Source organism: Pristis pectinata, chromosome 5, assembly GCF_009764475.1.
Source record: "Pristis pectinata isolate sPriPec2 chromosome 5, sPriPec2.1.pri, whole genome shotgun sequence".
Lineage (NCBI taxonomy): Eukaryota > Metazoa > Chordata > Chondrichthyes > Rhinopristiformes > Pristidae > Pristis > Pristis pectinata.
Genome location: NC_067409.1, coordinates 64,490,113 through 64,511,451, shown reverse-complemented (window position 1 = coordinate 64,511,451; position 21,339 = coordinate 64,490,113). Strand labels below are relative to the sequence as shown.

Below are 21,339 nucleotides of genomic sequence, written 5' to 3'. Positions count from 1 at the left end.
CCTCAAAACAAATCCCAGCATCATAGTTCAGCCCAGTGGCACAGCTGGTCAAGTCACTGACTCATAGCTCCAGTGACCCAGGTTCAATCCTGACCTCTGGTGCTGACTCTGTGGAGTTTGCACGTTCTCCCTGTGACTGTGTAGGTTTCCTCTGGTGTTCTCCCACATTCCAAAGACATGCAGGTTGGTAGACTATTTGGCACTATCAATTGTTCCTAGTGCGTGGGTGAATGAGAGCTGATGGAAAGGTGGGGAGAATAAAATGACATGAGTGTAAAATTAGCTTAAAAGATTGATGGTCAGCATGGATTGATGAGCCTGTTTCCATGCTGTATGATTCTACCATAAGAGGCAAGATAGAAATGATCAATGGCCACATTCATTGCCATGAAGAAACATTGGTATTGGTTTATTATTGTCACTTGTACTGAGGTACAGTGAAAAGCTTGTCTTACAACCCGATTGTACAGGTCAATTCATTACACAGTGCAGTTACATTGAGTTAGTACAGAATGCATTCATGTAGTACGGGTAAAAACAATAACAGTAAAGTGTCACAGCTACAGAGAAAGTGCAGTGCAATAAAGTGCAAGGTCACAACAAGGTAGACTGTGAGGTCATAGTCCATCTCATTGTATAAGGGAGCCGTTCAATAGTCTCATCAGGTTGAAGCTGCAGTGTGGAATCAGTCAAAAGAATACAAGGAAGATCTGGACACACTATTAATCTGCCTCAGTGTTGTTCCTTCCAAAATGCATTAATCCAGCTCTCCCTGAAGAGGTCAATGGCAGTTCTGATGTGTTAGCTTCTGTTTTGCTTTCCCTTTAGAGCATATGGAGGGCAAAGCAAGAAGCTCTCTAAGGAATTCCACATTAAGGGTTATCTGAAGGACACAACTTCAAGTAAATGGAATTGAATTTGGAAATGTGACCCAAAACCCTCTGTTCCCTTGTCCATAAAAACTGCCAAAATATATCCCAGCCTCACCAGAATTATTGAAGCATGCTCCTTAGACTATAGCTTGCTTTGGAAAGAAATTAAGGGACTTCCCTTGATCCCTGCCCTCTCCACATAGCCTCCAATCTGAATGGAGGTTACCTCCACTATATGCACCAGTCTTGTTAAGAATTATATTTCTAATGTATCTTTGTTGGTGTGGACACCCAACAATGTTAAGCCACGAGTCAGTGGCAGAGGTCTGAGTGAATTCAACTTGGCATTAATGCCAAGACAAGCCACATTGCAGATTTATGGAGAATCCAACTTTCTCTCTCTTTTAGTCTTGGGTGACTTCCCATTGAACACTGCAGCTTTGTAATATTTTACTTTACCTTCAGACAGTGTTTTCTTTGGGTCCATTGCCACGTCAGTTGCTATCATGTCTGTTCTACTTGCCATGCTTCTGCTCCTGCAATGAAGGTCCCTCTCGACCTTTTGCCTAACAATGTCTATGTTTTGCCAGATAATTAGCCATTTACAATACCTACGTCCAGTACAGTGATAATTCTGATATTCTCAGCATTATCTTTCACTTCTGGATGACATTGCTCATTTCTTCTCCAGGCTAATTACAACTGCTGCTCCTTTGCACATAAATACAGCATAAAGTCTCCACCCAAACTGGATTGGTAGTTTGACTTTTTACCCCCCTTTTACAGTCAGGTGTCTAAATGTGCTTCCAGACCTTCCATTTTAATTCCCCTACCTCTTGTTTCTTTCTTAGTTTTCTCTTTTCTAGAGCTTTCTTTGCATATTCTTCCAATAAGAGCATTTCAAGATTCAGATGATTCTTAGGTTATCTACCAGTTTCCTGCTTTTCTAATTATCAGTGTGAAGGCTATTCAATCATGCATTTCTTCATTCTATTGAAGTACTCTTTTTTTTTGAAAAGGAAATGAAAAGTAAAAATTTGATTCCATTTAAGAGTCTATTCATTGTTCCAATTCTGGTGAACGTTTACATCTCAAGTTCTCCTTTGCCTTTCTTTACTGTTTTAATTAAAATAACACTCAACCAAGTTCACATTCAGTGAATTTTTATTACAATACTTAAGTTTTACAAACTTCACTGAAAACCATATTTTAAGAGAAACATGTACAGTGTGTGTGGACATAGCAATTTGTGAGCAAAACAATTGGAAACAAGTCAAAAAATGTACAAGAAACATTTACAGTAATACTGTTTAAACACCACTTTAACATAAAAGGAGGGCAGAGAGCAGAATTTGAACTACTTCCAAATCTTTACGGTGCTAGTGCAATCATCAGAATCTTGCAAACACCATTTCATTATCTACTACTAAGGCTCAGCTGCTGTAGAACGTATAGGGCAAAACACTAATAAGCAGCTATGTATGTAGTACAACAAATGAAAATGCTGATAAGACAGTACACAAGTCGTACTGGATATTTGGCACTTAGTAACGGGATGGTGGTTTGTATTTGGCTTAATAGACTATAATATGATATAGCCGTATTTCACAAACTGTACTCTTGTACAATAATGATGCTGTCCCTTTATACCCTTAATACAGTGTTTGTAGACCCAGCTACTACTCATCATATTCACAAACATTTAAAAAAAACTTATTCAGGATTTGCAATGAAAATTAATTCTGCACTTCATTTCCAAAATGCATTTGATGCTTCTGGCTGGCAGTTTTCAGGTTAAGAAAGGCGGCGCTTAAATTTCATTCTCTCCAATAAAGGTTCTGACTCATGGTTGTTAGTGTTGATGGAAATTTTGTTCCCTTTATATGTAGTCAGGCTAATCTAGTATTAGGCAGTGCAGATGACACAGAAAAAGGTCACCTTATCTTCTGTCCTACAGGAATCAACTAGGCCACTCTCTGCAAAGATAATCGTTCATGGCTTTCAAATCTCCATCATCTATAAATATTTAGCTTAGATCTCAATTGTGTATAGCAAAACATTAAAAGTTAAAATGATGCAACAGGGCTGTGAAAGATCCCAAATGCAATTTAATATGAGAAAGTAACTACAGAGATAGACTTAACTAGGATTAAGGCACTAGGAAGGCTGGTTATGCTACTGGATCTCATACCATTTAACATAGTTCTGAAGGAAGTAGGAAACAATATGGGGATCACGAGCTTCACATTCATTATCCTTTTACAGTCCAGTCCAACACTACTGGACTGAAAAAGTTGACCATTTTAGTTGTAATACCAAAGGGGAAGCAAGTGGACTTGTAAATTGTTGACGTTATAGGAAGTGTACTGAAAGACATTACAAAGTATAAACTTATAGCCATATGAAGAGTTCAACAACATACTTTCAAGACACAAAGAATTTGCTGCATTAATGTGATTAAGGAAGGGACTAAATTGAGACACGTTGGCCAAGGATGATAAAAATAGATTTGACATATGTTAATTTCCAGAAACTGAGCTGGGTAACATCCTGGACAAGATTTGTTTCTGTTAAAAACCACCTTTAAACAAAATTTTAACAGACAAGTATCATGCCGGACATGGAACTTTCCATTGAAGATTTGTGAGCAGAGGATTGCCTTTGCTAAGATTAAATCTATGGAGTCAGGTCACAGATGTAATCTGTAGATTTTTGAGTTAGTACTGTTGCCTGGTCACCTATCACCTTTAATAATTTGTAATCATTCCAAAGTTCCAGATGGCACAAATATGCAAAGGTATTGGGAACTGATACTTAATCATAACTAAATAATTTAAAGCATGGCAGACATCCTTCAATGTGATAAGCCCAGCAATATTGATTAAGGTTTGGAAACTAAAGGAATGTTTATACTACATGGGCACTTAGTAGGGTTACAGACAAAAGGAGAGGCTTAAGACATAGAACTGATAAATCTTTAAAGATCCAGGAGAAGTGTAATGGTATTATTGAACATATTGCTTTTCTGGGGATAAATGATACAACATTAAGGAAATTTAGGAATTAAGGAAAGTATTCATAGTCATGACCTAATAAAAGTTACAAAGCATAAGTGAATGTAACCAGTGTAATCCTTAAGGGAGGTGGAAAAAGTTACATTTGATTGAGTCTCTATTTCAGAGTGATTTTTCCAAATCTGATTTTCAAATTATGTGTTCAATAGAAGTTTTTGTTTTGCTTGATGGATTGCAAATGCTTCTCGACTCAAGTGGGTCTCCTGTTAAGTAACAGGCAAACTAAATTCATGTGGCATCCGCCCAAAATGTCCCTTAAAAAAAGAAAGCTGAAATAGAGGAATATTTTAAAAACCAACACCATTAGCTTTGCATATTATTGTCTTTTGGTCTTTGCATATGCAACTAGCAAATTTTAAAAAATGTAATAAATGCATCTTAATAAAATTATCTTCACAAGAACAATTTTGTTCAGAAAATGTTACATAATGCACACTGTAAATTTGAACGTTAAAATTAGTAATTATCAAAAAAGGTACATTTTGCACCACTATTTGTGTTTAAGTCTATAAAACCTGTCCGATAAAGTAATTGCATTTGAAAAGTACATTTCTTTGATAAACTGTACATGATAGCTTCTAATAATTAAAGCAGAATTTTATTGTAGTTCTTTGTAATTGCTCACTGAATCAATAAGAGCTTTTACTTTAAGTATGTTTTTTTCCTCAAAGAGTGCAATGTATAAGGGGTAGGTATAATAACAGAGGCTTGGTGCTCATGGAAGAACATAATAGCTATATATGCAAGTACAAGGGAAAAGTACAAATTATAATGGGAAATCCATGCAATAATCCTCAATACTGTCTTGCTACATGTTGCATGCATGCCACATGTGCCAGAGCTAACCACGTCAACATCTGTAAAACTACCAAGTTACACAAGGTAGCTGCATAGATCATATTTTCTTTAAATTAAATACACCAGACTATATCATGGTTCCTGGGATCAGGCACAGATTTTCATATAACTAATAAGAGACATCACCGTGTAATATAATTCCTGGAAGGTAATTTTTATTTGAAATCCTTTCACAAGATAATTTATGGAAATATTGCTGTTAAGACACATGGGGAAAAAAATAAGGTACCCATTATTGAAATTTGTGCATCAGTGCAACTTACATAAATGGGAGTGGGAGAAAGTGCTTCTAAAGCTACCCACTATATTCAGTGATTGCTCTCTAATGTTAAATACTTACTGAAGTCTTGAACAATTTATCATAACACACAACCATTTTTGTGGAACACCAATATTTTAGTCCTAACTAAAATATACAATTAATATAAATTTTATACAGGTTCTTTAAAGGGAGGATATAAATTGGGGCCCAACAGATACCTGTTTTAGTGATTAAAAACTCTTCATAGATATTAATTCTAATTAACCTAATTGTTAACAAAAGTCTTCCTGTCAACTATTCCAATGCTCCCCATTCTGTATTCTACTTATACAGTGTCTGTGGGATACCTTTCTGTCACTGAAAATAATTGCTGTTTCTTTGGTATTAAGGAAAGTTACTACAGGGTTCTTCAACATTCCCATTATAACATGACAGCTGGTGGGTCACAAGTTTTGAAAAAAATCAATAAATGGTGTCAAATGTTATGAAATCATCAGGTTGTGAACTTCTACTACAACACCATCACCATGTATAGGAACTACCACAAATATTTAGGTTTATATCAATTTGAGACAAAAAATAAATATAACCAAATGTCTTTTTATATTTACTGCCAGCTGCTCCACAGAAGAAAAAAAATCCTTTACAGTTTCATTTCCATGCAGCAGACTGTCCTTGTGTTACTACTGCTTTTAAAGTGCCATAATATGTATAGTTGTGGGGAAGGTGGTGAAAAGGGAAATGATTGTCATAATCTTATCTCGCATGCAGAGTCTTGGAAGGATCATTTCCATTTGGCAAAAGTACATCGGGCAAATTAATGAACACAACCTTTTTACTTTTAGCACACTGGAATAACCACCTTCTACAGTTGTAAAAGTAGGTTCATTTTAAATTATAATTGGTGCTGAATCCTACATCTCCAAGTCCAACCAACCATTTCAATAGAGCTCATTCAATGTGAAGGAACTTCTTGATACTTCCCATATGAATTTTGGAACAAACATACATATGGGAACCAGACTGTAAACCAGCTATAAAAGAGCATCATGGTATTTGAAGACCAGAGAGCCCATAATAAAATCCAGCACAGTATAGTCTCTTGCTCATTCACATTCTACATACAAATGTCGGTTCCTTCAGCAAGCAACACAAAAACACTCCCACACTTGTCATAGGACAGAAATTTCCATGTTTGCCTACATAAAGCCACTAGATGATTGATTTGAGTAGGTTCCAGGCTCTCCTGGATGATCATGTGGAGCTGTGTGTGTGTAATTCACGTTATCAAAAATACTTGGATAAACTTCATTACTGCTTCCGTCATTGCATCCATTTTGCATCTGTTGAGGCAAAGAAAAATATGTTTTAGTATTTTTTTATGTAAAAAGACCTATTGCCAACATTAAATGATATTTACTAGATCTTGGAGAACCAACCTAACTCCTACAGTGCAAGTCAGGTTGTGCTGTGTTCAGGTACAGACTCTGTCTGAGCTGTGACTCTGAGTGGCACTACCATCTGAAGCAAAAGGTAATCAACCTGCCCTGGCTGCAAATTCAGAGCACTGGTTGACTGTCATTACATGTACATTTGCCTGTAGTTGCAGAGCCTTCACTGGTGTAAAGAGTCAGGGATTCTTGTCCCCCAAACACTCTTTGCTCTCCTTCATGATGGCTGTAATATAACAGGTACAGTGAGAAGAGTAAGTCATGCAATCTCACCAAGGGCATTGGCTACATACAATGTGCAAGTTAAAAGGGGAAGAATTCTTTCTTTTGCCAAACAAATAAGACTCCTTGTCGAGCCCCTAAACCATGACTGCAGGCTATCTCCGAAACACAGGGTAATCTGCCATACTGACAGATCCATATGACAATGCCACCATTGTTTTCTAACCAATAAATTTCCCTTTCCTTCTCCATGAAGTGCTTGTGCAGCAGAAGGCTGAAAAATTGAAGCACATGGGTCTGGGGACAAGAACTTGAGGACTAGAGAAACAAAGGACTGCCATGTCACCTTCACAGCCAAAGCATAGTCCAGGAACAGCTCCAAGGCTGGAGCTCTGTCTGCCACAGACCTCAATGAAAACCTTGGCACCTAGACAATGCCCAGCCCACTGAAGCACAAAGGATTACACATGGATAGGCAATTCTGGCCACGGCCCCTTCAACCTCTAATAAAGTAATCTTCAATTGAAGGCCTGTATATTATCCCCGACACTATGTACTCCAATCTCCCATTCATGGAGATGTTGGATTACAGCCAAAGCTACCATTTCCCAGATGGAAACAATTACCCTTCATCTCCAATTTCAAACACAAGTTTCACAATTCTGCAGCACAGTTCAGCAGAAGGAGTTCAAGCCCAAAAAGTAATTATGGATTCATCTTAATTAGTAAAGGAGACCTCCCCTTGCTATCATTGAGAACATAAGAAATAGAAATGGGAGCAGGCTATTTGGTCCCTCATACTTGCTCTGCTATTCAATAAGATCAATTAATCTTTTACCCCAGCACTCTGTTCCTGAACTACCCTATATCCCTTGATTCCCTTGATCTCTTGAAAACATTCATCAATAAACTTCTACGGCCACCTTGGGTAGAGAATTACAATGATTCACAACTATTTAGATGGGTTTCTACTTGTCTTGAATGGCTGACCACTTATTTTGAATCCATGAGTCCTGGTTCAATACACCCTCCCCTGGCTGGGATATAGAGAACTATGGCTCAAACACTCTGCATTTATCCTGACAAGCCCTTTTTTTTTACATTTCAATGAGATCACTTCTCATTTTTCTAATCTCAAGAAAGCACAGGCCTAGTCTGCTTATTCTTTCTTCTTTCAAAAACTTTCCATCCCAGGAATCGATCCCAGTGAACCTTTGCTACAGTTCTTCCATTGCAAGCTTATCGTTTTTTTAAAGTAAGGAGTTCAGACCTGTACACCACATACCAGGTTAAGTTTCACCTGGGTTCTATGTGATCATATAATTGGAATAAAATGTCTCTACCCTCATATTCAAATTCTTTTGCAATAAAGACCAAAGTTCCACTTATTTTCCTAGTTGCTTGTTGAATCTGTATTTTAACTTTTAGTGTCTTGTGCACAAGGGTCCACAGGTCCTGTGAACACCAACACCTTTCAATCTTTCACCACGTAAACTCCACTAAATGACTTCATATTATTACACAATATATTCCATTGGCCATGACCTTACCCCCTCACTTACTCCATTCATATCCCCCTGAAGTCTTATGCATCCTCATAACCTAGCTTGGTATCAGCAAACTTTGGAAAATTGCATTTAATTCCTTCATCCAACTCATTTATATAGATTGTGAACATCTGCGAGCCCAGCATCAATATTTATGACACTCCATTGATTACAGCCTCCCAAACTGAAAATAACCCATTTATTCCTATTTTCTATCTGTCCACCTTTAATCCATCCACAATACCGTGCAGTATAATTTTAGCAGTCTATTGCACGGCACCTTTTCAAAGGATTTCTGAATGTCCAAATACACCACAACAACTGGTTCACTCTTATTGATTCTGCTAGTTACAACCTCAAAAATTTCCAAAAGATTCATCAAGCATAATTTCCCTTTCATAAATCCATGTTGACTCTACCCAGTCCTATTGTTATTTTCCAAGTGCACTGTTGAAACTTCTTTAATAACAGATTTCAGCATTTTCTCTAATACTTATGTCAGGCTAACTAATCTATAGTTTCCTGTTCTCTTCCTCCCTTGCTACCTTTCGATCTGAGAATGTATGGAATTTTGGAAGATCCAACCAGTGCACCTGCTATCTCCATGGCCACCTTCTTCAAAACCCTTAGATGCAGGTCATTAAATCCTGGGGATTTATCACCCCTCAGTCCCATCAATTTCTCCAATATTTGTCTTTTTCACTAATGCTTATATCTTTGAGCTTACTTACTTTAGATCTGTATTCCTCTATCTCTGGGAGGTTTTCTGTTAAGAAACAAAATATTTAACTCCTCTGCTGCTTCCTTATTCTCCAATACAATTTCTCCTATCTCAATTTGTAAGGAATCGACAATACTTTCTGCTATCCTTTTTCTTTCATGCATCTATAAATGATTTTACAATCAGCATTTATGTTTCTTCCTAGCCTTCTTTCATATTCTACTTTCCATTTTCCTATGATCTTTTTGGATCTTTTCTGAAATCTGAGATTTTTCCATTGCCAAGGCTTAGTGCTTTTTCGGCAACTTTATAACCCTTCTTCTTTGATCTAGAGCTATCATTAACTTCTCTTGACAATTATGGCTGGATCACGTGGTGTCTTGGGCAGAGTTTATACATTGCTTTGGGTGCCAGCTTGACAGGGCAAACAAACATCAACAAGAGTAGTGTGAGAGTGGTATCAAATGCAACATGCAACACATTTGGCACAGAACACTGATTAAATTTGATAAGATATTATAAGATATTTAGTTTTTAGTCACATGTACAGTACATAGAAACACACAGTGAAATGTTTTTTTTTGCATTACTCAGAATGTGCTGGGGGCAGCCCGCAAGTGTCGCCACTCTTCCAGCGCCAACAGAGCATGCCCACAGCTCCTAACCTGTACTTCTTTGAAATGTGGGAGGAAACTGGAAAACCCAGAGGAAACCCACACAAACACGGGGAGAACACAAGACACTCTAGAACATTGTAATTATAATTTGTATTCAAAATTCCGACCAAACTAAGACCATTGCTCTGCAGAAAAAAGTGATACATGACACTGTTTGAAATCAATACTTCTTTTGCTTTGGCTCCATTCTTGTGAAAGTGTTTTGCTTTATATTTGTCTCTCTCGGATTGAGATGGTTTGTGAAATTTCAAGATATAAATTTTATTTTGTCATTAACTTTATCACTGGCAGAACTTGCATTTCCCAATCTGAAAATCATGGGTTCTTATTTCACTCCCTCGGCTGGAGTGCCTAATCTAAACTGACATTGAAGAACTATTGAACACTCAGTGATGGCATCTTTAGAAATTGACATTAAACCAAAGTTCTATCTGTTCTCCCAAGTACAGACCGCAGGCGGATAATGAATGGGTTCCATTTTTACAGACATCGGTAAGTTGGAAAGTACACAAAAATCACTCGATATGGTATCCATACCTCCACAGTAATGAATGGCAGCAAAAACACACAAGACTGATAAGAAAGAACAATTACTGAAAGTGGAGACTAGTTCTGCCATTTGTAGGTATGGACATATGTATGTACATCGGACTTTTGAATTTAATAGTATAATGGGATTCATCATATACGTGTCAGGCATTTGTAACCCAAGAATGGCCTGTAAACAATTAAATGGCTGTATTCAAAGAGGTACTGGGAAGCTACGCTGAAATATAAAAGGCAAATTCTTTGTCATTTATACTTTTACTTGAGAGCAGAAAAGTTTCCAAGAATTTTTAAACTTTTGAGATGCTGTTTAAATAGAAGTCATTTTCAAACATAAAATGTGTGAGAAAAATCTCAAAATATAAAACTGTAATCATTATTATATTGTGTCAATGTCATTTTAATATCAAGTTTAATAGAAACTTGTAACTTAAGGATTTAATATGAAAGTGTAATGGTGCTGTTAATTGACAAACAACCCATACTCCTACATCAATAATCTTATGAATACACGGTCGAATCCCTCTCTGGCAGTGTCAAAAATTGAACTCAGTTGGAAAAAAAAGTGAATATATTAAGGCACTCACTGATGAAATCAAATATTACAATCAAATAAATGTTTTCCCATAAACACCTAATGTTTCATTGATATCCTTAATGGAAGAAAAGAAAGTCTGGCATGAGTGCACCTCCAGACCCACGACAACATGATGCTCTATTAAGTGGCCTAGCAAACCATCCAATTCCACCAACATTTTCACAGGGCTATCAGAGATAGGCAAGAAATTTTAGTCCTACTAGCTACCCCCACATCCTGAGAAATAAAGTATAAGAAAATAGTAGTTACCTTGGCTAAAAATGGGTCTTGGCCTGAGTTTGTTGAATTGAATTGCATTGTATCCATACAGGACAAATCAATTTCTGTTAGACATGGAATCATTGACATGGCACCAGTGTAACATGCCTGTGGTGTAATTAAATCCATTGACGGGCTTACAGCACCACAATCTTGAATCTCTGAATGTTGCTGTACATAGTTCAGGTAGTCTTCTAGGCCATTAACTGCATTGCTGTTCTGTGTATGAAAGCCATCAACTAGCACATCTGTTTGGCTGAAGTCAGAAGGCTGGATTAACCCAGCAACTCCCTGCTGATACAACAGGAAGGCTTGCTGACACGCTGAAGTGGTAACATTAAGCTCAGATTTGTATTGAAACCCCAATGATGTGCTGTCCAAAACAGAGAAACCAAGCTGCTTCTCCTGATCATTAGCAAGACTTTCACTGCCTGAGTTCCAGTTTGAGGAAGGGCCATTGACTTTCATGAGCTTCATTTTCTGGCACAACTGCTGCTGCTGCTGATAATGTTGCATCTGAGATTGTTGCTGTTCTTGCTGGTAACGTTGTGATAGAAGTTGCTGCTGCAGATGATGTTGGATTGGAGGCTGTTGCTGCAACAAGTGTTGTGTTGCAAGTTGTTGTCGCTGCTGCTGCAGGCGTTGCACTGGAAGTGGCTGCTGCTGCTGCAGGCGTTGCACTGGAAGTGGCTGCTGCTGCTGGTGGCGTTGCACTGGAAGTGGCTGCTGCTGCTGGTGGCGTTGCACTGGAAGTGGCTGCTGCTGCTGCTGCTGGTGGCGTTGCACTGGAAGTGGCTGCTGCTGCTGCAGGTGTTGCACTGGAAGTGGCTGCTGCTGCTGCAGGTGTTGCACTGGAAGTGGCTGCTGCTGCTGCAGGTGTTGCACTGGAAGTGGCTGCTGCTGCTGCAGGTGTTGCACTGGAAGTGGCTGCTGCTGCTGCTGGTGGTGTTGCACTGGAAGTGGCTGCTGCTGCTGCTGGTGGTGTTGCACTGGAAGTGGCTGCTGCTGCTGCTGCTGAAGGTGGTGTTGCACTGGACATGGCTGCTGGTGGTGGTGTTGCACTGGAAGTGGCTGCTGCTGCTGCTGGTGGTGGTGTTGCACTGGAAGTGGCTGCTGCTGTTGCTGGTGGTGTTGCACTGGATGTGGCTGCTGCTGCTGCAGGTGTTGCACTGGAAGTGGCTGCTGTTGTTGCAAATGTGTTAGAAACCTTTGTTGCTGTTGCAAGTGTTGTGTCGGAAGTTGTTGCTGCATCATGTCACTTGAGTTTGAATTAAGTGGTTCCTCCTGTATACAGCTTGAATACATGCAGTCAGCCTTCTTCTTCAGCGATTCCTGAACATAAGTTAGAATTTCATCATTCAGTGTAATGTTATTTATATCTCCAGCCTCATCCCAATGAGCCTTCAGGAATGTTTCATCCTGGCAAATTAGATCAAAGTCTTCTAGTTCTATATCAAGGTTTTTCATAGTGTTATAAAGTTCACTGCCAATGTTATTTGCCAAAAAGTCAACATTTTTTTCAGGAGCAGGGAAAGGTTTTTGCTTCTGCATGCAGTCAATTTTCCTAATACTGTTATCTTCATTGAACAGAAGTTCTTTCCAATCATGTGGATAGGCATCACTTAATTCCATATCTTTGTTTTCGTTAAAAAAGGTCTTCTCAAGGCCAAATTTTTGATGTTGTGAAGGACCAGATACATATACCGATCTATCTTGGCTTAAAATGGCACCAAGAAGGGAGTTTGGATCTAATGGTTCCTGCTTTCTTGACGTTTCTGCCACTGTTGTGTGAGTTAATTGATTAACTGTAGGATCCAATAATCCAAGCATTGTACAATTTTCTTCATATAGCAATGCCTCCCCCGTTGCAAAATTAAAAGGCAACTGCAAAGTTCGTTTTTGCAAATTCTCTTCCCCTTCCTCCTCCCTGAAAAAGCAGAAAAATATCAATTATTATTACAAGCATTGACAATACATCCAAGATCTCAAGCCTATCTTTTACTAATGTAATAATGCTCTCAAAGAGCATTGAATTAAATTCTGATGAAGAATTTGCTCTGGCCTTTGCAGGAAATGGGGCTGGGTCAAAAATTGAGGGCTCGGTCATCCTGGCCCCAGCCTGTTGCCTGATCTCACAGCCCGTGTTGCCTGCCTGTCCTTGCTAATCTTTTCCAGATATGGAGGGCCAACCGAGCTAACCTTCCAAACCCAAAAATTATCCTGTGAAGCAGAAAGACTCCATATTACAAGCAGACCTCAGACATCTGGTCTTCAGGCCCATCTCCTCGAGCACAGTTAGCTGGCTATCAGAAGATTTTGGAACTGATTTTAAATGTCTCTGAATGCTTAAGTCATGTGAAACCTGTTCAAATATATATAAACGATTCCATAATTTAAACAAGAATATCTCATTAGTTTCATTAGTTTCTATTTTAGGAGCTTCATTCCCTTTTGCACTTACTAAACTGAGTAAACAAATGACTAATCCAATAGTTAAACATACAATACAGATATGGTTTCAATTTTGTAAATTTTTTGGATTGAATAAATTTAATTTACCAAGTCCTATTCAATCTAATTTTTTCTTTCAACCATCTAGAATTGACTCAGCCTTTTCCTTATGGAGAATGAAGGGAATAACATGTTTTCGAGATTTATTCATTGATAACTGTTTTTTATCTTTTGAACAGTTGTCTAATAAATACAATCTGCCTAGATCACATATTTTTTGATATTTACAGATTAGAAATTTTTTAAAAGTTACTTTACCTTCCTTTCCGACACCATATAAAATTGAAATTACGGAAAAAAAATTAGGTTTTAATCCTTATCAGAAGGGCCTGATAGCAATAATTTATGAATGGATTATGAAAATACATTCAGAGGAACTTGATAAAATTAAGAATGAATGGGAAAGAGAACTCCAGATACTTTTACCTACAGAGACATGGAAGAAAATTCTTCAATTAGTTAATACATCTTCAATGTGTGCCAGACACTCTTTGATACAGTTTAAGGTGGTTCACAGGACCCATATGTCCAAGGACAAGTTAGCCCATTTTTATCATCATAACAATCCTATATGTGACAGATGTAATTCGAAGGTGGCTTCCCTGACACATATGTTTTGGTCCTGTCCCCTTTTGGAAAAATATTGGAAAGACATTTTTAACATTATTTCATCTGTATTGAACATTGATTTACAACCTCATCCTATTACTGCAATTTTTGGGTTACCAATGATGGAATCTCGCCATTTATCTGCTTCTGCTGGCCGTATGATCGCCTTTGTCACATTAATGACCAAGTGATCCATCTTGTTCAAATGGAAGGATCCAATACCTCCCACCACTTTTCAGTGGTTTTCTCAAACTATAGCATGTTTAAACTTAGAAAAAATTAGGAGTGGTACTGTTGATCCTTCACTTAAATTTGAGGAAGTTTGGAGTCCATTTATTCAATATTTCCATATGATATGAGCTGACCTTTTTCAGGTCCCTTTCAATAACCCTTGAATACAGAGGAGTGGAGTTGATGACATAATAATGTTGAAGAAATATCAGTCCAGTTTTTTTTTTGAAGTTTTTGGGTTTTTTTTGGTTTATTATATTTTTTTTGATTTGGGGGTTCTTCTTTCATATAATTAAATTTCATTTCTTTTCCATCTTTCCTTTTGTATTCGTTCACTTAATAAGAGAGCGGGAGGCCTAGATTACTTATTTTTTTACTCCTTGTGATTATATATATTAACTGTTATGATTGTTATCCTGATCTCTTTGCACCATATGTATAATTACTCATGTTATATATATTATTTTGTACTAATTTGAAAATTAATAAAAAGATTGAAAAGAAAACTATCTCAATATGCTTGTAATAACATTAAAATAAAGCAAACTAAGTAAATCACATACCTATACTGACTCTCTTCCCCTCACAGGTCATTGAACCCATTCAAGTAGGGTCAAAGTTCCTATGACAGTCATCCCTTTGCATCTGGTCCCTGTCCTCATCATGATAGTGCTCTCCAACCGAACTCAGTGCTGCCATCTGAACTCCAGACATATTGGGCTTCTGCGTTAGATAGCAGGTTCACAGAAGTCCGAGGTGTGGTGAACAGTAGATAGTTGTCAGTTCCCCATGGAACTACAGGCCAAAGGTAAGCACAATCTAGCCCTCATAGTTTGACAGCACCTGGGTCAGTGCCACAACTGAAGAATTAGTTATAGTTGTTAGTCCTACAAGGTCAAGAACACTCCATGAAAACCATTCAAGTGTCCCTTTTTAAGAATTTCTTGATCTTGTAATGGTGAGCAAAAGAATTTTTAGGAAAATGTATTCAAGCTAGAGCAATGATGAATACAAAACTGGGTGCTTCAGATATTTCAAAAGTTTATATGTGCTAGAAGCATAGGACAGGGTTTGTGTTTCTAATAACCAACTCACAATTATCCATTCATTGAAATGAATTGAATAGCCTGTGGCAGTAAGAGCAGAAGATATCCATGGCCAGACATTATTTGATTTGTTCAACAACTTTACTGATTTACAATGGATGTTGCAGGAGAGTGTGAGAGCTCCAAAAGTCACTAAAGACATAGGTGCAGAACTCTAGAATATTTTCATTATCATCTATTGGTCAAGGAAAATATCTATATTTTTAAAAAAATCTCCAATGGTCAACTAAACAGAAAATAGTATCAATGGAAGTGAAATCAACTTAGGAGGCATTTAGGGGTCTGAATCTATCCTATATTAATTAGATGGGTTCCTCTAATGTTGCAGAAGTTCTATGTAAGCCGAGTATGGGAAGTCTTGCCCAGTCCGTCACTGGCAACACCAGCACAAAAAAAAGATCTCTAATGGTAATCTCACTAAGGTATTCAACAAAAGGAAACATATAAACCTGTTGCATCAGGGAAGTCTTGAAGGCTGGGGGAAATGAAATTAAGGTTCATTCTATAATTGGCTGTGTTACATTTGGACTAATTAGTGCTGACGTGCAAATGGTACCAGTAAACGGTACCTGCAATGCAAGAATGTTAATAGCATTCCTCCTATTGATTAGAGCAAAATGTAACCCGAGTAAACTTTAAAAATTCTTAAATCACATCAGTGAGGGATTTTTATTTTTTAAAAAAGGAAAGAAAACTTGTTGATATTTCCTAAACAACTGAAGCAATAAAATATATTTTTCTTTACCCAAGAGAAGAGTAAACTATCAACAATTACTAGAAAAATAATTTACTGGCCTGAGATTAATTCTGGACAGTAGAAGTAATGATCATGATACATGGTGCAAAATTATTAAAAGGGACAGTCTGGATGATTTCCCTTACTGGATGATAAAGGGTCCAATTGCACGTTTCCATAGTTCAATACATAGGAAGAGGCCATTTTGAGCCATTGAGACTCTGCGATCTCTCAGAGGAATTCCATTTGCGCATTCATTTTCCATGTAATCTATTCTCCCTCCATTCTCATTGATTTTTTTTTAATATATAGGTTCTATCATCACACACCTACACACTAGGGACAATTTACAGTGGGCAATTAAACCTACTAATCTGAACAGGATGTGTGAGGAAACCGGAAACCAATGTAGTCACAGGGAGAATGTGTAAACTGTATACAGACAGCACTGGAAGGTGAGATTAAACTGGATCACTGGATCTGTCAGGCAGCAGCTTTACTAGCTGTACTAATTTGCTACCCCAAAATGTGAAAGGTAAGTGATTATTTAACAATCAACATTAATTCAAGCCATATTTAAACTAGTATTTAGTTACGTTTTCCCTTCCCCTGAGAATGCTACACCAAAAGGTCTAATTAGTGTCTTCTGTCATTGTAAAAAGCTTAACATACAAGAGGAATTAAATGTGAATCTCTTTTGGTACTTACGTGAGAGGTCTTTGTGTGGCAATAATATAATCTGGCTTCCCATTTTTGTATCCCAATCGTGCATTTGCTTGCACCCAGGTCCACCTATTCTCTTTGGTCAAAAGCCTGAAAACAGTCATTCCACTTTCTCCTTTCTTCATCACTGAAATACAAAAATGAGGTAGAAGGAAGTGTTACTGAAGGACCAATCTTTCAAGTATATTTGAGAAACTTAAGGTGTTGACTGTATTGATTACTGTCCATCAATGTCATGTAAATTTAAAAATTCTCACACATTTAATTCCAATAGCCGAGCCATATCAAGATATAGGTATATTTACCCATACAGCATTTGAATGAATTGATATTTATAAAATAAAATCATTTATTTCTGGAAATTATCTAAAGCCACTTTAAAAATGTACTTCATATTTGGTTACGGCAATGACTTAAGTTATGGTACTGTAGTGATAGCTTAAAAATTAGTATTCAAGTTGTCGCCAGCCTTTGAAAATTCCATTTTTAAGATGGTAACTAGATTATAAAGCATGAGGTCTGACTCATTTAATGCCCATCTCCAAATTTCTTGAACTGCGTGGTTTGCTAGACCATTTCAAAGGCCAGTTAAGAGATAGTCACACTACCTAGGGTCTGGTGTCATATAACGGCCAGCAGAGTTCCTTCCATGAAAGGCAACAATGAAGCACAGGGATTCTCTTTTATCGAAATGGGTTGATAATATAAAGAAATTAGAAAGATCAGAGGGGTAGAAAGGGAGTATGGGATTAGCTATCACACATAAAAGGGAATTCAAAGTCTTCTATAGGAAGATGTAAACTACAGGAAATATTAAACAGGCAACAAGAAGGGGTGGGGCTGTAGGGACCAAAAGGGAGATTTATGTATGGAAGTAAAAAGCACAACAGAGATGCTAAATGAAAGTTTTGCTCCTGCCTTCATGAGATTATGGCTAATGTGATCTAGGCCTTAACAGTACTTTCCTACCTGCTCCCTACCCACCTTAACTGCTTGGTATGTCAGTGCAGAAACTGGCCTTTCAACTCACTGAGTCCATGATAACTATCATATAACCCATTTACACTAGTCCTCCACTAATTTTATTCTTCCTATATTCCCACCAATTTCCCTCAGATTCTACTATTCACCTACTCACTAGGAGCAATTTACAGTTGTAAATTGTTCTTGGTATATGGGAAGAAACCAGGGGAAACCTACACGGTCACAGGGAGTACACACACAGCACCGGAGATCAGGATTAAACTCAGGTCACTGGAGCTGTTGGGGGGTAGCACTAATAGCTCTGTCACTGTGCAGTCCAAATTACTTCAAATATCTGTCAATCTCCAATATATTCAAAGTATAAGAAAGGCTGACTATACTTAAGTCAGTCAATCATAAGCAAATGATTCAAGGACTAGAGGCACAAATTTAAAGTGATTGTGAAAAGATACAGGGGCACGGGATTAGATGCAAGGAAAAGAAAAATTTGCTCACAAGCGTAAGGTGTGGTTATAATCTGAAATGTACTGCTCATCAAAGCTAGTAGAAACAAATTTAATCAAAGCTTTCAAAAGGGAATTGAATAGACACCTGAGACAAAATAATCTGCAGGGCAATGGGGTAAAAGCAGGGGAATAGGATTGACTGTATTGCTCTACAAAGACATGGCCCAGCTCTTCTGGTTGAGTGGCCTTCTTTTGTATTTAAAAACGATGATTCTATGAAATCACTATATTCATATTAACCATAGAACAAAGAACAGTAGAACACAAGAACAGGCCCATGATGTCTGTGACGACCATGATCCCAATCCAAATTAATCCCATCTGCCTGCACATAGTCTATATACCTCCATTCTCTGCCTGTTCATCTGTCTGTTCAAGTGCTTCTTAAATGTTGCTATTGTATCTGCTTCCACCACCTACCCTAGGAGTGCATTCCTGGCACCAACCACTCTCTATGTAAATAAAAAAAACTTGCCTCGTGAATCTCCTTTAAACTTTCGCCCTCTCACCTTAAAGCCATGCCCTCTAGTATTCAACATACCTACACTGGGAAAAAAAACTATCTACCCCATATATGCCTCTCACAATTCTCTATACTTCTATCAGGTCTCATCTCAGCTTCCAATACCCCAGAAAAAATAATCTAAGTTTGTCCAACCTCTCCTTATAGCTAAAATCCTGGTTGAATGCATCCTAGTTCGCTGAAGGGAAGAGAAACTGAAATTGCAGAAATATTGACTGCAAGTTTAGAAACCTCCTTAGATATGAGATTGGTATTACAATCCTGGAGAAGTGCAGAAGTTACTTCATTGTTCAAAAAAGCTTGCAAGGATAAAAAGCCAGTCAGTGACTCTTAGTTGTGGGGAAGTCACTAGGAATGAAAACCCAGCACAAAATTAAGAATCACGTAGACAAGGGTGGATTTTAACAGTACGGATTTGTTAAAGGCAACTTATATTTAATAAAATAGACTGTCTTGGTGCTGAAATACAAAAGGTTGATGAGGGTGGCATACTGGCCATTCAAAAAAAAGACTCGAAAGACTTATCAATAAAATTAACCCTGTGAAACTAAACCCCATGGAGTAAAAGTGGCAATAGCAGATTGCAAATAAAATTGGCTTAGAGACAAGCAGCAGCGGTAATGTGCTGTTTTTTTTGTCCTACACCAGAGTAACTCTTCATAGGGACTGGTACTACAATGAACACTTTTCTTAATTTATTTTAATGTCTTTAATATTCCTGGGCATGTAGGATCCAGGGCTTTAGTAAACTCAGGCACAGGACAGGAGTTATCCCAAACCTTAAGAAACACTGGATCAGCCAGAACTTGAATACAGCACTCTCACCATAAGAAGGAGCATGAGTCACTGGCTCAGCCCCTCAAATCTGCTCCACCATTCATAGGATCATGGCTGATCTGATATTCCTTAATTCCACTTTCCTACCCTTTCCCCCTAAAGCCACAGTTCTCTTTGACTGCAGGGTCTAATGCAGAACATCTGTTTATCTCCAGTCATTTCCTTGTCATCTTCAACTATTTCCCCAGCCTCATTCTCTGAGGGCCTATCTTCACTTGGATCTCTTTCTTCATTTATTAAACCTACTGCATCACCAGATCCAAGATAGCCTGTTCCCTGGTTGGCTTCATAACTTACATGAAATATCCTGAATGCACTCTATAAAGTTATTCTTTCCAGCCAGATGAACCCAATCTAGAACATAGAACAATACAGCACAGAACAGGCCCTTTGGCCCACAATGTTGTGCTGACATAGCTATTCCCTCCTACCGACAGAATGCTCAGATCCCTCTATTTTCCTCTCATTCATGAGCCCATCCAGGCCTCTCTTAAAAGCCCCCAATGAATTTGCCTCCACCACCCTATCAGGCAACGCATTCCAGGCATCCACCACTCTCTTAGTACAAAACGTAGACCTCATGTCTGTTCTGAACCTACCCCCTCTCACCTTAAATGCATGCCCTCTGGTATTAGATCACTCAATAATGGGAAAAAGATATTGCTTGTAATAACTTTCTTATTTCACATCTTTCTTATTACACCATAACGTCAAGCACTTTCCCCAAGAAGGCCCATTTGCAATACTGAAAAAATTTTTTTGAAGTTCATGAAATGCATGGCGCTAACACTTAGGAATTCAGGCAGACAAATGACCAAAGACAGAGTTTTCAGCATGAGGAAGAGAATTTTGAAATCCTGGTGCTGGTCATGAATCACAACCTCCTGGCACATTTCCATTGCGAGTCTGGTGGAAGAACACTGCAAGATCCTGAATTGAGGCTAAAGTCAAAAAACTTCTACTTCACACTAGTGAGAGAGCCTCCATCCATCTTAATAAGAAGCTTGGCTTCAACATGTACACCTTAAGACTAATTCTGTAAGGTGAGGTGGGGGGGGGGGGGGGGCGGTGCCTTCAATTTTCCAGACTAGAGAAATTGGGGATCAGGGTGTGTACAATTAAAATACAGAGGTCCATTACCCTCAGGAATTAGAGTTCTGAGGGCCATACTGGAACACACCCAGGTTCTTTTCTAATAATAAGAGTTATACCAACCCACTGCCCCCATCTCCTGCCTCTCCCATCCCATCCCGGCCCTCCCTCCTCCCCACTGCCAACCCTCTGGCCAAACAATTTTCTTTCTGATCACAATCAGAACCAAAGGAATCATATATTAATTCTGTTTTGTTTTACTCGATTTTTTGTGGGGTGTGTTGGCAAGATGTGAGGGGACCATTAATCTATGTATCTTAGAACCTCAGATCTCAACTTTCACACGACATTACATTACACTTCAGCGAAATCTGAGTCAACATATTTCATTTTAA

The 21,339-nt window shown here is 38.2% G+C and overlaps 1 protein-coding gene across 2 annotated transcripts in view; it reads right to left on the bottom strand.

Annotated features, from left to right (window-relative positions):
* Positions 1-2,020: 2,020 nt before the first annotated feature.
* The window catches only part of LOC127570232 (aryl hydrocarbon receptor-like), a 170,014-nt gene continuing 150,695 nt past the window's right edge, over positions 2,021-21,339 (bottom strand). The window contains exons 9-11 of one of the 2 annotated variants that reach the window (XM_052015542.1): positions 16,988-17,129; positions 11,078-13,013; positions 2,021-6,409 (exon numbers count right to left, since the gene is read on the bottom strand). In XM_052015542.1, the coding sequence (XP_051871502.1) occupies positions 6,266-6,409; positions 11,078-13,013; positions 16,988-17,129 (2,222 nt within the window). In that variant the 3' untranslated portion in view covers positions 2,021-6,265. The remainder of the gene's footprint in view (positions 6,410-11,077; positions 13,014-16,987; positions 17,130-21,339) is intronic. The other variant, XM_052015543.1, reaches the window with a different exon arrangement.